Genomic DNA, 15,369 nt, shown 5'->3' on the forward strand with positions numbered 1-15,369 from the left:
ATGTTTTTAATACTATTTCAACTAAGATTTATACTTTATAGTACATCTTTAAATTGTAACAATTAAGGCAAAATTTAAAGGCTCAAATGTTGGCTAAATAAGCATCATTTTGAAAACAATACTTAAGTTCTTGGTGCTTTTCAAAAATTGAAACAATGTTGTTCTTTTAATATTAATTTATCCTGAAAGTTATCATCTAAAATTTTAAGCAGTGACTTTCATATAGTGCTGTGCTAAAACACAATGTTTTTCTTTTAAAGGCAAGGAGTCCAAGGAATTACAAATAAGAAGCTGTTTTGACTTCTGAGGGGATAAGCAGGTTCTGGGAATTCTATAGTAATGCTCTGGGGTCTATACTGGAAAAAGTCTTTATAAATAAGCTTAACTTGCCTTAAGGTCTTTTCAGCAACACAATTATTTAAAACTTTGTAGGATAAGAGTCCAGACTTTTAAAAGGCCACAACTGTTAAAGGACAATGAATTTCTTACAAAGTATTCTGATTCTACAAAATGTTTCACTGAGATACTAGACAGATAAAGAGGCAGGAAGAAGTTACCAATCAATCCTTTCAACCAGATGCTGAGAAAAGAAAACACACTTTAATGTTTTGGGTCTTTTAGAATGACTAACTTCCGCTCCCAGGTGGCACGGTGGTAAAGAATCCGCCTGCAATGCAGGAAACACAAGAGAGGCAGGTTCGATCCCTGGGTTGGGAAGATGCCCTGGAGAAGGAAATAGCAACCAACTCCAGTATTCTTGCCTGGAGAATTCCATGGACAGAGGAGCCAGAATCCTTCCCCATTACTCCATCCAGCCATTGCTTACTGAGTGCTGACATCCAATGTGTCAGGTAGCCAGGATATAACGGTGGGAGGCAGGTGTGGTCCTGCTCATATGCAACTTACAGGCTACAGGGAGGCAAGCATTAGAAAAATGGTCACATTAATGACTGTTACTGAGAACTGAGATAACAGCTCTAAAGGGAAGTACACAATTCTATTTAGGAATATAACACAGTGAGCTGAATAAGTGCTACTATTTAAAATTCCACATGGCTTCTTTTAAACCTTTGTCCTTCAAACTAACACAACTCAGGATATATCTTTATGTAGAAAAATACTGTAACTAAAACAACTTAGTTTACTTACGTTTACTCCTTGGAAGAAAAGTTATGACCAACCGAGACAGCATATATTAAAAAGCAGAGACATTACTTTGCCAACCAAGGTCCGTCTAGTCAAAGCTATAGTTTTTCCAGTAGTCATGTATGGATGTGAGAGCTGGACTATAAAGAAAGCTGAGCATCAGAGAATTGATGCTTTTGAACTGTGGTGTTGGAGAAGACTCTTGAGAGTCCCTTGGACTGCAAGGAGATCCAACCAGTCCATCCTAAAGGAGAGCAGTCCTGGGTGTTCATTGGAAGGACTGATGTTGAAGCTGAAACTCCAGTACTTTGCCACCTGATGCGAAGAAAGACCATAATGCTGGGAAAGATCGAAGGTGGGAGGAGAAGGGGATGAGACAGGATGAGATGGTTGGATGCCATCACCAACCCAATGGACATGAGTTTGGGTAAACTCCGGGAGTTGGTGATGGACAGGGAGGCCTGGAGTGCTGCAGACCATGGGATCACAAAGAGTCAGACATGATTGAGCAACTGAACTGAACACAACTTAGAATCTGAAACTTATTTCCAAGATTTCTTCATTTAATTAAGTTTTTAAATAACACCTCCCCCCCTCAACCACTTTATAAATGATGATTTTTAAAAAATGGAAGGTATTAATTCCCACCATATAATACTTTTACCTGTCTGCCTAAAAATGAAGAACTTAATACTTCAGTATAAAATCAGTACCTTAAGTATTGACTTTTTAAGAGGGGTTTTTTGAGATATATGACTTTTTTTCAAAGTGGCTAAATCTTCTCAGAAGAGGCAAGTCTCAATAGTATAAATCAATGTCCTGTGTTTTGATGGTTACTACAAAACTAGCAAACAACTGCAAATGCATGGAGGTAAAAACCTTTCTGTTTTTCTCATGGGTGTAATTTCAAAACATTCTGATGACAGCTATTGGCTGTAAACCCTATGTACAACGTTCAGCGTATTTCAACAAAGCTTAATAATTAATAAACATCCTATGTCATTAATTTATAATCAATTGAAGCTGTTTCAGTTTTCCAATGCATTGCTTAAGATTCTACCCAATGGTAATTAGCTTGATGGTGACAGCTCTAAAATTCCTTGATTTGAATGTGTCATTTTATGCCTTCTGAAAAATCCAGTGAATTTGGGTCCATTCACCCAATGCACAGCAAAGCCAAGCTGCTGACACTGTGGTGAAGGAAAGCACAGCATTTATTGTAGGATGCCATGCAACAGGACAGTTTGTGCTCAAAAGGCCTAAATACTTGCCAATAGCTTTCAGGGAAAGGTTTATAAGGACAGTGTGAGGGATAGGGTCTTGAGGTGATTGATCAGCTCATGCACAATTCTTGAATTGGCTGACAGCGAGGTAACACTGTAGTATTTTGGGAATCTCAATTATTAGTTTTCTAGTTCCAACCTGTCTGGGGTCTATGTGATGCTAGCCAGCATATGGTTGACCGTCTCCACCTGGTAGGAGTTTTTACTATCTGCAAAACAACTCAAGGATGTGGCTCGGAGTATTATCTGTAACCCTTGAAGAGGAACTAGAAGTCCTTGATTTTGTTTTGTGGCTAAACTAATTTTGTCCCGCTTGACTGCTTTCCTTTGTTTCTGTATTTTTTCCATTTCTCTGATTACATTTGCTCTTTGGAACTTGGGGAAGGCTAAAGAGGCTAAAGGTCTTTTTTTTTTTTTCAAATAAAAAAGAGATGGGGGAACATATGGGTGGGAGGATCTGTCCCCAGGAAGGCTTGGTATCAGTCCCATTGGCAATCAAATGCTAATCTGGATTTAGGACTAAATAGTTCATGAAGATTTAATGCCATCCATACTGGGGTCACAAGAGTCGGACACGACTCAGCAACTAAACCACCAACACCACCACCACCACATGATCTATTTGGGCTTCCCTGGTGGCTCAGGGGTAAAGAATCCACACGCAATGCAGGAGATAGGGGTTTCACCCCTGAGTCAGGAACATCCCCTGGAGAAGAAATGGCAACCCTTTCCAGTTTTCTTGCCAGGAAAATTCCATGGACAGAAGAGCCTGGCGGGCTACAGTCCACGGGGTCACAAAGAATCAGACGTGACTGAGTGACTGTGCACACATGCACAAGGCATATGATCTATTTGCAGTGAAGGTATCTTCCATTATCCCTCTTCCTGAGCGGTCTCCTTGTGATAGAGATGTTAAATTCAGCTGGTAGTAGGGATACCTGGAGAAAAGCATCCGCTTCAGTCCGTTTATGCTACTCCTTCACTACCACAGCACCAGTCATGAATATTGCAACTAGCTTCACCAATGGTTAGAACTATCCTTTTCTAGATCCTTGGTATTTTTCATCTAGTGTGAACCCTGAAGAGGAATATTAGACATGTGCTTCCAAATGCAGCACTGAAAACCCTGAAAGTATGTGGAGCAGAAAGCAGCAGTATTAGAGTAACAGTTAATTGGTATAATTCCACGAAAGGAATTTAGTGATATGAATCTACTGCCATTAAAAGGTTTAAAACTACTAGCTCGACAACTGCACTTCTGAGACTCTATCTCAAGGAAATAATCTAAAATATGAGAAAAGTCTTATACCTAAAGATGTCCACTAGAATACCACGAAGGGCATCAGAATGCACTGTTCCAAAAGATGCCACTTTGGCATTATTTTCAGCTGAAGGCATTGAGAATCAACAGATGTGGAAAGAATTCTCTGCGTATACCCACCTAAAAGCTGGGCATAAATATCCCCTGTGATGGTGTCCCCCTCTCCTGTATCATGAGGAGGAGAATGGCTCATGCCCAGAGACAGAGATGAGTTTGCATAAACAAACCTACTATATTAACCCTCATCTTCCATTAGCTCTATTTCCTAATCATTTCCCCACAATATATCATCTCTCAAAGCCCAGGCCACCTTTCTTTTGTTAAAATGGTATCTACTGAGTCCAACTAAAATCCCTCAGACTTACTTGCTTTCTTTAACTTGATTGTGATTGTTGGGTAAAACTGACAGCACTGAATTATAAGAACATCACACTTAAATGCTTGTATATTTGAATTCTGTATTCTGATTAACAGAAGTAAAACACAAAATCCAAATATTCAAAACAATAATTCTTAATAATGTTATATAAAGATGTTAATCTTTGATTCAGGGCTTTATAACTGTTGTGTTACAGAAAAACATGAAAACTATGCACTGTTAATATTAAATCAAGTAAGGAGAAAGCTTAAATATTAACTTTTACCTTCTTGGTCCTTCATCACATTATGCTACTTGTTATTCAAGTAATGTTATTTTATGCTGAGATAAGACATTACAATACATTTATATAACCAGATTATGATCCAGAAATGGATTATGGCATTATCTTTTAAAATAAAGTAGGTCTTATAGAAAAGCATCTTTTAATGGACAATAATTCTTGTATATTAAAATGCTAACCTAAGTTTTAAAGTTAGCCTGTGGTTCAACTGAATTTCATTTATTCACGTCATCTGGAGGTTCTGATAAGAGAAAGAAATTATATTATCAAGACTGTACACTGATGTTTGCAATTCAGTACTAAAATGTCAGTTCAGAGAATATTTAATTCAATGACTCAGTGAAATGCTGAGAAAGGATTAGTGACTTTTAATACATGACTTACATCTTGGACTATGAACAATAAATCTTGGAACTTAAATATCTCTAGGTTGCACGACAATATGTGTTGCTACCTTGATGCCCTTCTTGTTCATTCCCTAGCAACATACACTTCCTAGAAAGAGAATTTTAAACTCTTGTCTTTGAAAATTCCTGCCACTGCTCTTTCTTTATGAGTATCTGTGTGTTCTGTTACGGATAAGTCTATTTAATCTAACATACTTTGAGATCCCCCAAGCTTTAGGTAAGTAAATTATATTAGAAAACTTTTAGTTGTATTGATGCTTATTTCAAAGACCACCTAATCTAAAGAATCATCAGGCTCAGTAAAGTAAGAGCTCTCAAAAATTGTAGAATTATTTTCTCTCAGGAAATTTCTAGCAGATTTCTATACGGAGTAATAGTGGCTAACAGATTTTAAAAGTTCAGTATCATATCATTTAAAAGGCAAACCATATACCCAATGATATTTATAAAGAATTAAAATAACTACAAATGCAACTGCTGTTTACTAAGCATCTATTATGTTCCAAGGCTGTACTACATGCTTTAAGCATTCTGTCTCATTCAATTTTTTCTTTATAGTAAGCCTGCATTTAGGTTAACACTTTCCCCACTGTACAGAGATGAAAACTGAGTCTCAAAGTTAAGAAATCTGTCTAATGTGAACAGCTAAATCATGAATAAAATCCACATCAATGTGACTTTAAAACCTAGTATCTTAACCACTATGCCATAGTGCTTTCTAGATTTATTTTTAAAATATGGCATTAAAAATTGTACCTTAGCCTTTTTTGTTGTTTTGATGGGGTTTGCCCCTTTAATTAGTGATATTCTGACAAATAATAGAAGTTATAAAGCACTTAAATTCTCATTTAAGGAAAGAACTTGCCCTGTTTTTTAAATGTGTATTCAAGTTAAACTGTATAATTTGTTTAATGGATTACAAGTCACTTTCTTGTGTATAAACTCACTTGACCATCTTAACTTGATTATGGCAGGTATGCCTGTTGCCCTTGTATAGGGGAGGGGACTGAGACTCAGAGATCAAATGGGATTTGCCCTTGGTCATACAGACAGCCTTAGACTAGAGTTTGAAAACCTGGTCTTTTGACTCTAAAGTACAGCAATTTATCTTCTTGATTGAGGTATAGATTCAGTGTAACTTTGAGAATGGCTAGTGTTTTGTGAAAGTCTTACTGAACAAGATTCATAGCTTCTGAAAACTACACCTACATACAATTCCTGGTAAAGGAGCTTGAGTCCACAGCGCTGTGTGATGCTTCCGGGGTGTGTGGGAGGGGCTGTCCCTCTGGAGCTGAGCGCTGACCTCACCGAGGGCTCAGGGGAGGAGGGAGTTTATTTGGCCTGTGACTTGGCATTTTATCACAAAATTATTTTTCTAGAGCCCTTAATTTACCTATTTTTCATAAAGGAAGTAAACTTTTCAGTTTTCTGCTCTTGGCACATGTCTAACTGAGGACAGTAACATTTTCTGCTGACTTTCTTTTCTTCTAAAAGTTGTAACAAAGCTCTACTTCTGCGTCAACCACAGGATAAAGTAGCATGCCCTGGTACAGATTTTATACAAAGCTGTATCTTTGTTATTTTGTGCTTTACAGTGAGAGTAGGCATGGCCTTCCCTAACTTGTTGCCCTCTTGAAGACGAGGGGTCGGCTCATTAATCTGATAAACTGACTAGGCACCTACTGGTTGCCAGGCTCTGTTGTAGGTGCTTGGGATACAGCTGTGAATGACAAAGCCAAAACTCCCTGCCCCTGTGGCTCATATTCTAGTGTGGGAGAACAAAACAAACATGACAGCCTCAGTTGGTGGTAAGTGCTAACATGAGAACAGACCGAATGACAATAGATACCAGCTTTAGTCTGGGGTTGGGGGGGGTCACTGTTACAGTTTCTTATAGTTACTCCCCAGCAGCTTGACATGGCAACAAGCTCTGCTCCCACAGTGGGATGGACTTTCATGAATGAGCTGGATGGGCTGTGGGAAGTGTACAGAGCAGAGTTCACCCTTCATCTCTACTCCAGATAGTGTTACGGTCTTCACACTGAAATTTTAGTTTATGGAACATGAAGCTACAACGTCTACTTTTCTAAGGTCTACTCAATACCAAATTAAAAGTTGGAAATTGGAAGAGACCTAAATCCAGTATCTAAGAAAAATTTAGAGGACTTCCCTGATGGTCCAGTGGCTAAGACTTCACATTCCCAACGCAGGGAGTCTGGGTTTGATCCCTGGTCTGGGAACTAGATCCCATAGGCTACAACTAAGATTCAGTGCAGCCAGATAAATAAAGATAAACACATATTTTTTAAAAAAGAAAAATTTAGTATTTTTAAACCACTTATCTAATGTTTTTTGACCAATTTTCTGAATGAAAAAATTTCTCCCCCTCAATATAAATTTTATTTATTTGATATTTATCCAGTTTTCTTACTGAGTAACCTGTATTTCATTTGATTCAACCAATATTATTTATCACATTTAAATAATTCATTATGAAACCCAATGCTTATTATGCATTGTTTTATCCTAATATTTGAATACTGTATATAAATATGATTTCCACACAGAAATTCTTCTCTGACTCATTAAGTACAAAGTGAATTTAAAAGTGAGTTAACTGAACAAATACATATAATAATATCAGCTTTTTTTCTAAGAAGCCAGTTAGGTGAGGCATTTTGCCTCTCTTTTAATGTATATACAGCCCTGAAAGTTAGATTATTCCCATGTGCAGTGATGATACTGACACACTTATAGAGTATAAATAATTTGTTTGAGGTCACAAAACTAGTGTCAGAGCCAAAATCTAGGCTTGGATCCAACTCTCAAGATATTTCTAATATGCCTCTTTGACTCTATACTTTATAATCATAAAACACCAAAAGCAAGCCACTTATTTTTAGCATAATCCATCTCCTTAATGCTTACTGGATACTGACACTATGTACAACTCACTTCTCTTTCCTAGATGTGTTTTTATTATAAAATTTGCAAATATTATCCATGCAAATGAATAGAGGCAGTATTTTAAAAGAGCAAATAATTTAGTGAATAAAGCATCTTTACTACTCTTAAAATTAAATCTGATAAAGCATCTAGTACATATAGAAAATTTTAGAGAAGAAAATACAGTGATAAAAATACCTCTCCAAAATGTAGTGCTTAAGATTCTGATCACTATAGTTTTTTCCATAAAGCCTACATGCGAGTTAACTGATTTACATACCATGGAAATGGAAGCATTCTGGTGAGGAAAGGTATGAGAGGAAAATGCAGGCAATGTTTTTGACGGTAAAAAAAAAAAAACTAAATAAAAACCGAACAGGCATGCAAGAGAAATATGACCTTTTTAATCAGCAAAAATCCTCGGCACTTCTCAAACATACTCCCATAAAATAGAAAAACAATCACTTCTCAAATTCTTCATGATCTAATCCAGATGCAAATATTGAAAGCAATAAGAAATCATCAATAAATTATGTGCTAAAATATTCTTTGAACAGCAGTGCAATTGTATGTGTAGCCTGCTACTACTGTCTACCTCCAGCACTCAGGAGACTCTAGGAGCTGTTTCAGGGTTTTCACTTTGTTTTTTGCCAAAAGAAAAAAAAAGTACAAACATGGAAAATGGAAAATAATATCATTTGCCTTGAATTTTCATAGAAGCCATCCCATGGCTGCAGGATAATAAAGTATAAATCCATCATCTATAGAGCACAAGGAATGTTTCACTTAATTAAAATTCACACTTCTTTTTCTTAGAACATTAAAACCAAGTCCTCCCTACCCCCTAAAACAAAAAGATCTATTAAAAGATTTCTTACTCTGTACCTGTTGAAAGTGTTAGTGTGTCAAAACTAACACAGTTAAAAATTGCCCAATTACTACATATCCTTATTAAGAAGTTTCAAAATATATTTTGAGCCCAAGAACTTACAGGCCAGTTTAGTGTCTTCCATCCTAAAACCCTTCTTTCTTGAATATGCTGCAACATATCTGCATGTCTCCCTCTTCCTGCTTTGAGTTTCTCGGCCAGGCAAAGACCAAGCGATCAGTGAAGAGACCCTTTAATCATCCCAAGTATTAATATCATCTCTCATGCAGCTCGAGGTACACTCAGGAAGAAGGCAAAAGGGTGAGGAGACATATGACTCGACAGCCACTGTTTCTAAACAGTAACCTTGTTCACTGAACCAAGTAAAAACTGAGAACGGCTTCTGTTCAAAAGAGCCAGTGAAGCTCGAATGGGTGTGGGCTGGGAGAAGGGGAGGCCTTTCCTGGTTAAGAAATGGCTGTTAAACATCAGTTCAGTCTCAGGGTTTAAAATCAGCTCGGGCCCCAAACAGGATGTGCATTAAACACATTTGAACAAATGTTTAACCAAGATCATCTAAACGGTATTTACTATCTTTCCAAATTCTTCTGCCTTTTGGTTTCCTAATGTACTAAAGATGGCATTTTAAAACCCCAAAGATTATGGCTGATTTTGTTCCCATACCAAATGCATCTGAGAGAGGCAATCATTTAGAATCAGTCAAGCAGAGAGACCTCTGTTCTTTCCCTCCCTTCACTGAGAACATTCATGGAGCCGTTGGGAAACCACATGAAATGAAGTTTCACTATCCTTCAGAAGGTCCAGAAGACTGACTCGCTTTAGCAAGTTTTGAAAAATTCTGAAGGTCTTCAAAGTGAAGAGGAAGAATCAATTAACACTAAAGTTTTAGAAATTATTTCTGGATAAATTAATTATAGGGCTTCAGAAAAAATTTTTAAGCCAGTGATGAGTTTTACATTATGAATTTCGAATTCAACATTTCTATCACAATGTTACCTTAGGCTTGTCTTTAAAAGGACTTTTTGTCTAGGGACACAGAGGGGAATCTGAGGAGAAAAAATCATGTCAAGTCCTTGTTGTGCCTTTATAGAATTTAAAACTGTGATATGGGAGTCAGAATACCTGAGTTAAAACCAATGAACTTCATGAGTTTGGATGATCCATGGGTCCAATCTGGAAAACGAAATACGCTGTTTAGAAGAAAACAAATCGTTTCAAGCCTCTCTGAGTAGTAGGACTTGCCTCAGTAAAGAGACTGGACACATAGGATTTATAGGATGTAGGGGTTCAAGCATCCACTGGACTTGGCAATTAACCCTTTTTAATGTCCTTGGAACTAAAGACTTACTTAGTAGGAACCCATGGAATACCAGCTGTAGCCAGTACCATCCCAACACCTCCAGAGGCCTAGCGTCACAGATGCCTAAGTACCATCATTCCTGCCAACCAGTCCCCTTGCATTGTCAAAAGCAGCTCTGATGCTGGGAAAGATTGAAGGCAGGAGGAGAAGTGGGAAGCAGAGGATGAGATAGTTGGATGGCATCACCAACTCAATGGACATGAGTTTGAGAAACTCCGGGAGATAGTGAAGGAGAAGGAAGCGTGGAGTGCTGCAGCCCGTGAGGTCACAAAGGGTCAGACAGGACTGAGTGACTGAACAACAACATAAGTACAGACAGGATCTCTAGTGCAGGAGTTCTCAGCCTTGGTCCTCCTGATCTTCAGACAGGATAACTCTTTGCTGCGGACGACAGGGGAGGGGATGAGGCTTTAACAGTTTGGCAGCACCCCTGGCCTCTGCCTCCTGTATCTAATAGCTTTGCCTATAGACACCCGCCTCTCCACAGTCAAGACCATTAAAAAACATTTTTTTCGGGCACTGCCAAATGTCCCATGGGGGTGTGAGGCAAGATTACTTCTGGTTAAAGAAAATTACAACTCTGGTGGCTCCAAATCCCGGTTTTTTTTTTCTTCTTTCTGCCCCTCCGAACAGGGCTAGTGTGGTAGGGAGGCTAGAGAGCAGAGCACTTCTCCAGGTGGGGAAACATACTCGAATCGCTCCACTGTTCTTTTTCCCTCCCCAAAGACCTCATTGCCTCAGAGAGGGACACAGAACTGACTCTGTGACACTGACTCTGGGACACAGAACACCCTCCTCCAGGGGTACATTTAGTAGGGATCCATCAGTGTTAGAACTCATACTCTGAACTATCTCACAATTATCTAACCCTAACCCTAATTTTTATCAAGAATTTATCAAATAAAAAAATAACTCCTATTAGCAACTTTAAAAAAAATATCCTTTCACTTCTTTCCTCAGAATCTTTATATTTATACTTTAGACTCAAATGTAACTGACATGGGAAAGGGCGGTCAAGATTCACAACACTGATACTCTGGGGAATAAACATGCCCTACACTTTTCTCTCTGCTCACGTGTGATACAATGGCTGGTATGTGATTTGCCTAAATGTCTTAAGAAGTAGACAAATTCCCAATTCTGTCCAACTATAGCAATGAAATGCATGACACAGAGTGCGTGCTAGCCAAAGAAATATGTTGGTTATTAATTTCAGAAAATTTGGAGGCGTGTTATTAAAATATGGACCCATTCCCACAATTCTATGCCTGTATATTCAATATGCGCATGCTAAGTTACTTCAGTTGTGTCCGACTCTTTGTGATACCATGGACCGTAGCAAGCCAGGCTTCCCTGTCCATGGGATTCTCCAGGCAAGAATACTGGAGTGGGCTGCCAGGCCCTCCTCCAAGGGTACATTTAGTAGGGCTCCATAAATGTTAGAACTCATACTCTGAATTATCTCACAATTATCTAACCCTAACCCTAATTTTTATCAAGAATTTATCAAATAAAAAAATAATTCCTATTAGCAACTTAAAAAAAAATCCTTTCACCTCTTTCCTCAGAATCTTTATATTTATACTTTAGACTCAAATGTAATTAGCTCAGTTATCTATCTCTCAGTTCATTGAAGATTAGAGGCACCCAGTTTTAAGAGGACAGGGTGGTGTTATACGAACCTCCTAGCTGTCTGTTCTGTGGCCATCCAAATCCTGACCGCCAAAACCCAGTCGTCAACACAGCTATGGTGTTTCTAGAATACCAATCTGATCCTGTAACTCTTTCAGCGCCTCTGTTTTCTTGGCTCTTGGTGGTCTCACACACTTGCTTTTCTCACTACACATCAGCAGCACTACCGGCTGCCTGTCTGCTCTGCCTTCTCCTCTCTGGCCTCACGGAGCATGGCGTTCGGCTGCATTTCCCTGGACTTGGCTCTCCTGTCCTCATCAGTTGTATACATGCTGCCATTACTTCTTGAAGATTCCTCTCCTCCCTTCTTCTGGCTAACTACCACAAGCCTTTTCTCTACCTTCCATCAGCTCCTCAGGAATTCTCCACACTGCCTCCCCTGCTGTGGATCCATCCTTCCACACTGTGACCAGCTGTGTGCTCATCTGAGGTTTATAGGACAGAGAAGGGCTGGTGGGGAAAAAATTGCCTTAAGTACAGATTGCCATGTGCTGTGCTGTGCTTGTCACTCAGTCATGTCCGACTCTTTGTGACCCTGTGGACTACAGCCTGCAAGGCTCCTCTGTCCATGGGATTCTCCAGGCAAGAATACTGGAGAGGGTCGCCATGCCCTCATCCAGGGCATCTTTCCAACCCGGGGTCAAACTCAGGTCTCCTGCATTGCAGGAGCTTAAGCTATTATTTTCTGAGCTTAAGCTATTATTTTCATAATTTCCTATGGCAATCTGTCTAAGCCATGCTTCCCTGGTGGCTCAGACAGATTGCCACAGGGAATCATAAAAATAATAGCTTAAAAAAAAAAAATAATAGCTTAAGCTTGTGAATGGCCTGTTAACTCAGTCATTATTCTAAGGTCCTACACATAAGGATTGGTCTGACCTCACAAATCACCCTATTATGCTAAGTTTTCTGATGAGGAGACTCAGGTATACAGAGTAATTTGGGTGAGCTAGTCAGTGGCAGACTCTCAGTCCCCACACTCTGCTCTATGGCCATCTCTGCCCTCCAGCTAGGTGACTTCTCACTTCCGAGCACCCCGGAGCATTAGGCCACTGTCGCCTGCTGACAGGAAAGGACTGGTACCACGAGGGGAGAAGACAGGCGGGGAGAGACAGGAGGTGACACTGTGTGGAGACAGTGCCCCACTCTCCCCTTAGGAACAACAGCGTGTAACTAAATGGCGGTGCATTCATCCAGAAAAACAGCTGAATGCTAACAAGAGAGGAAAGAGAATAGAGGGTTTTGTTATGTGACCAGTGGCTCAAGGAGATTTCTATGTCCCAGTGCATGGGGCAGTGGGTACGGTAATAATGTGTCATCTGAAACCATAGCTGCACAGTGAGGATCTTGGAAAGAGGCACATTTCTAACTACATGCATGGTTACTGTCATCTTCTCAAGACTAAGGCTTCTGCCTACCAGTCTATTTTTGGCTTCATTTTCAATATCCAGCAAAACTATCAATGCAGAATACTGGCAGATGGAGGAAGGCTGAATTGACAGTTTATTATTCAACTTCTGGGAACGGAAATCACTTGGAAAGATTAGCACGTTTTACAACAGAATACGTGAATCCTGAGAAATTAAGGGGAAATGAATCTGTTTATTAAATCTAAACTACATCATCCTTAACAAATACAAAATGTGATATATATTTTGTAATGGGAGCTGGTGAGTTATAAAATTGGCAGAGCAGTTGTAGAACTCCGAGGAATCCACCTTCTCCCCTCTGTGTGCTAACTCATTACTCGCTCAAGAACCACCTGCTTTGCTCACCAGCCTCCTAAAACTGCTCTGTGGCAGAGATGATGATTCATCAGCTCTCAGCTCCATCCTGAGTCCCATCATAAACCTTAAAACTGCAGAGGCCCTCGCCAGGGTAAAACGTGTAGGCAGCTCTTATCTGTGTTTTCTCCCATCTAATCTGCTCACTTACTACTCTGCTTCTTCCTTGTTCTTCTTTCTTTCCTATTTCCCCCCTCCTCTTAACTTTTTGGCTACTAAGAGAAAAACCAGTTCTTATAAAATAGGATCTTTTAAGCTGCAGCAAGACTTCTATGACTGTTTGGGAAAAGCATCTTAGGAACTTGTTTGGGAAATCAGTGATGTTTAGAAGATGGCCCCTCTCATCCACCCGTTGTGCACTTCAGCTGCAACATTTTCAGCCTCCTGTTCCCTTCAGACTGGCTGCCACAATGAGAACTGGCACTGGCCAATCCTGTTACTGTCCTGAATTGAGTGGTTTTAGTACACTGACAGACTCCCTTGGTTTGTCTCAAACCTGAAGTCAAGAGGAGATTCTGTCAGTAACCAAGAACCTCTGTTCAGTACTGAATGGTGGGTTTTTCCTCCAGTTCCAGGGCTTGTCCCTATACCTGTGCTCCTATACCCGTGCTCTTAAGTGTATAGTTACACCACCTATCAGACTGAATAGTAGGTGAATATATTATGCAGGTTTTAAACACATTGTACTCTTCTAAAGCTGTCTGTCCATTTTATCTTCATTTCAAAAATCTGAACAAAGGCTAGCATATACTTGAACTCTTGGTGAAATTTAAATGTTAATAAACTAGTATACCCATAAATAGAAGAATTCTATGAGACATGAGACATCTGGTAATGTTTTCACCTTTTTTTTTTTTTTTTAAACAAAGAGAATTGGGTGATGCAACTTTGTTTTGCACTTCTTAACAGGGGGAGGTGTATGTGTATGCAAATTTGGAAAACTCAGCAGTGGCCACAGGACTGGAAAAGGTCAGTTTTTGTTCCAATCCCAAAGAAAGGCAATGCCAAAGAATGCTCAAACTACCGCACAATTGCACTCATCTCACACGCTAGTAAAGTAATGCTCAAACTTCTCCAAGCCAGGCTTCAGCAATACGTGAACCGCGAACTTCCAGATGTTAAAGCTGGTTTTAGAAAAGACAGAGGAACCAGAGATCAAATTGCCAACATCCGCTGGATCATCAAAAAAGCAAGAGAGTTCCAGAAAAACATCTATTTCTGCTTTATTGACTATGCCAAAGCCTTTGACTGTGTGGATCACAATAAACTGTGGAAAATTCTTCAAAAGATGGGAATACCAGCCCACCTGACTTGCCCCTTGAGAAACCTGTATGCAAGTCAGGAAGCAACAGTTAGAACTGGACATGGAACAACAGACTGGTTCCAAATAGGAAAAGGAGTACGTCAAGGCTATATATTGTCACCCTGCTTATTTAACTTATATGCAGAGTACATCATGAGAAACGCTGGGCTGGAAGAAGCACAAGCTGGAATCAAGATTGCCGGGAGAAATATCAATAACCTCAGATATGCAGATGACACCACCCTTATGGCAGAAAGTGAAGAGGAACTAAAAAGCCTCTTGATGAAAGTGAGAGAGGAGACTGAAAAAGTTGGCTTAAAGCTCAACATTCAGAAAACTAAGATCTGGCATCCGGTCCCATCACTTCATGGGAAATGGATGGGGAAACAGTGTCAGACTTTATTTTTGGGGGCTTCAAAATCACTGCAGATAGTGATTGCAGCAATGAAATTAAAAGACGCTTACTCCTTGGAAGGAAAGTTATGACCAACCTAGATAGCATATTAAAAAGCAGAGACATTACTTTGCCAACAAAGGTCCATCTAGTCAAGGCTATGGTTTTCCCAGTAGTCATGT

General features: G+C 39.5%; 1 protein-coding gene across 19 annotated transcripts in view; it reads right to left on the reverse strand.

Annotated features, from left to right (window-relative positions):
* Positions 1–15,369, reverse strand: part of MAP7 (microtubule associated protein 7) — a 175,956-nt gene that overhangs the window by 92,073 nt on the left and 68,514 nt on the right. Inside the window, exon 1 of one of the 19 annotated variants that reach the window (XM_081528819.1) lies at positions 8,757–9,042. The exons of 16 other annotated variants lie outside the window; for them this stretch is intronic. In XM_081528819.1, coding sequence (XP_081384945.1) covers positions 8,757–8,778 — 22 coding nt within the window. In that variant the 5' untranslated portion in view covers positions 8,779–9,042. Of the gene's footprint in view, positions 1–8,756; positions 9,043–15,369 lie in introns of those variants that run through there. 2 more of the 19 variants (XM_081528812.1, XM_081528814.1) reach the window with 2 other exon arrangements.

This window comes from Giraffa tippelskirchi, chromosome 9 (genome assembly GCF_054371585.1).
Source record: "Giraffa tippelskirchi isolate mGirTip1 chromosome 9, T2T-mGirTip1v1.2.pri, whole genome shotgun sequence".
Lineage (NCBI taxonomy): Eukaryota > Metazoa > Chordata > Mammalia > Artiodactyla > Giraffidae > Giraffa > Giraffa tippelskirchi.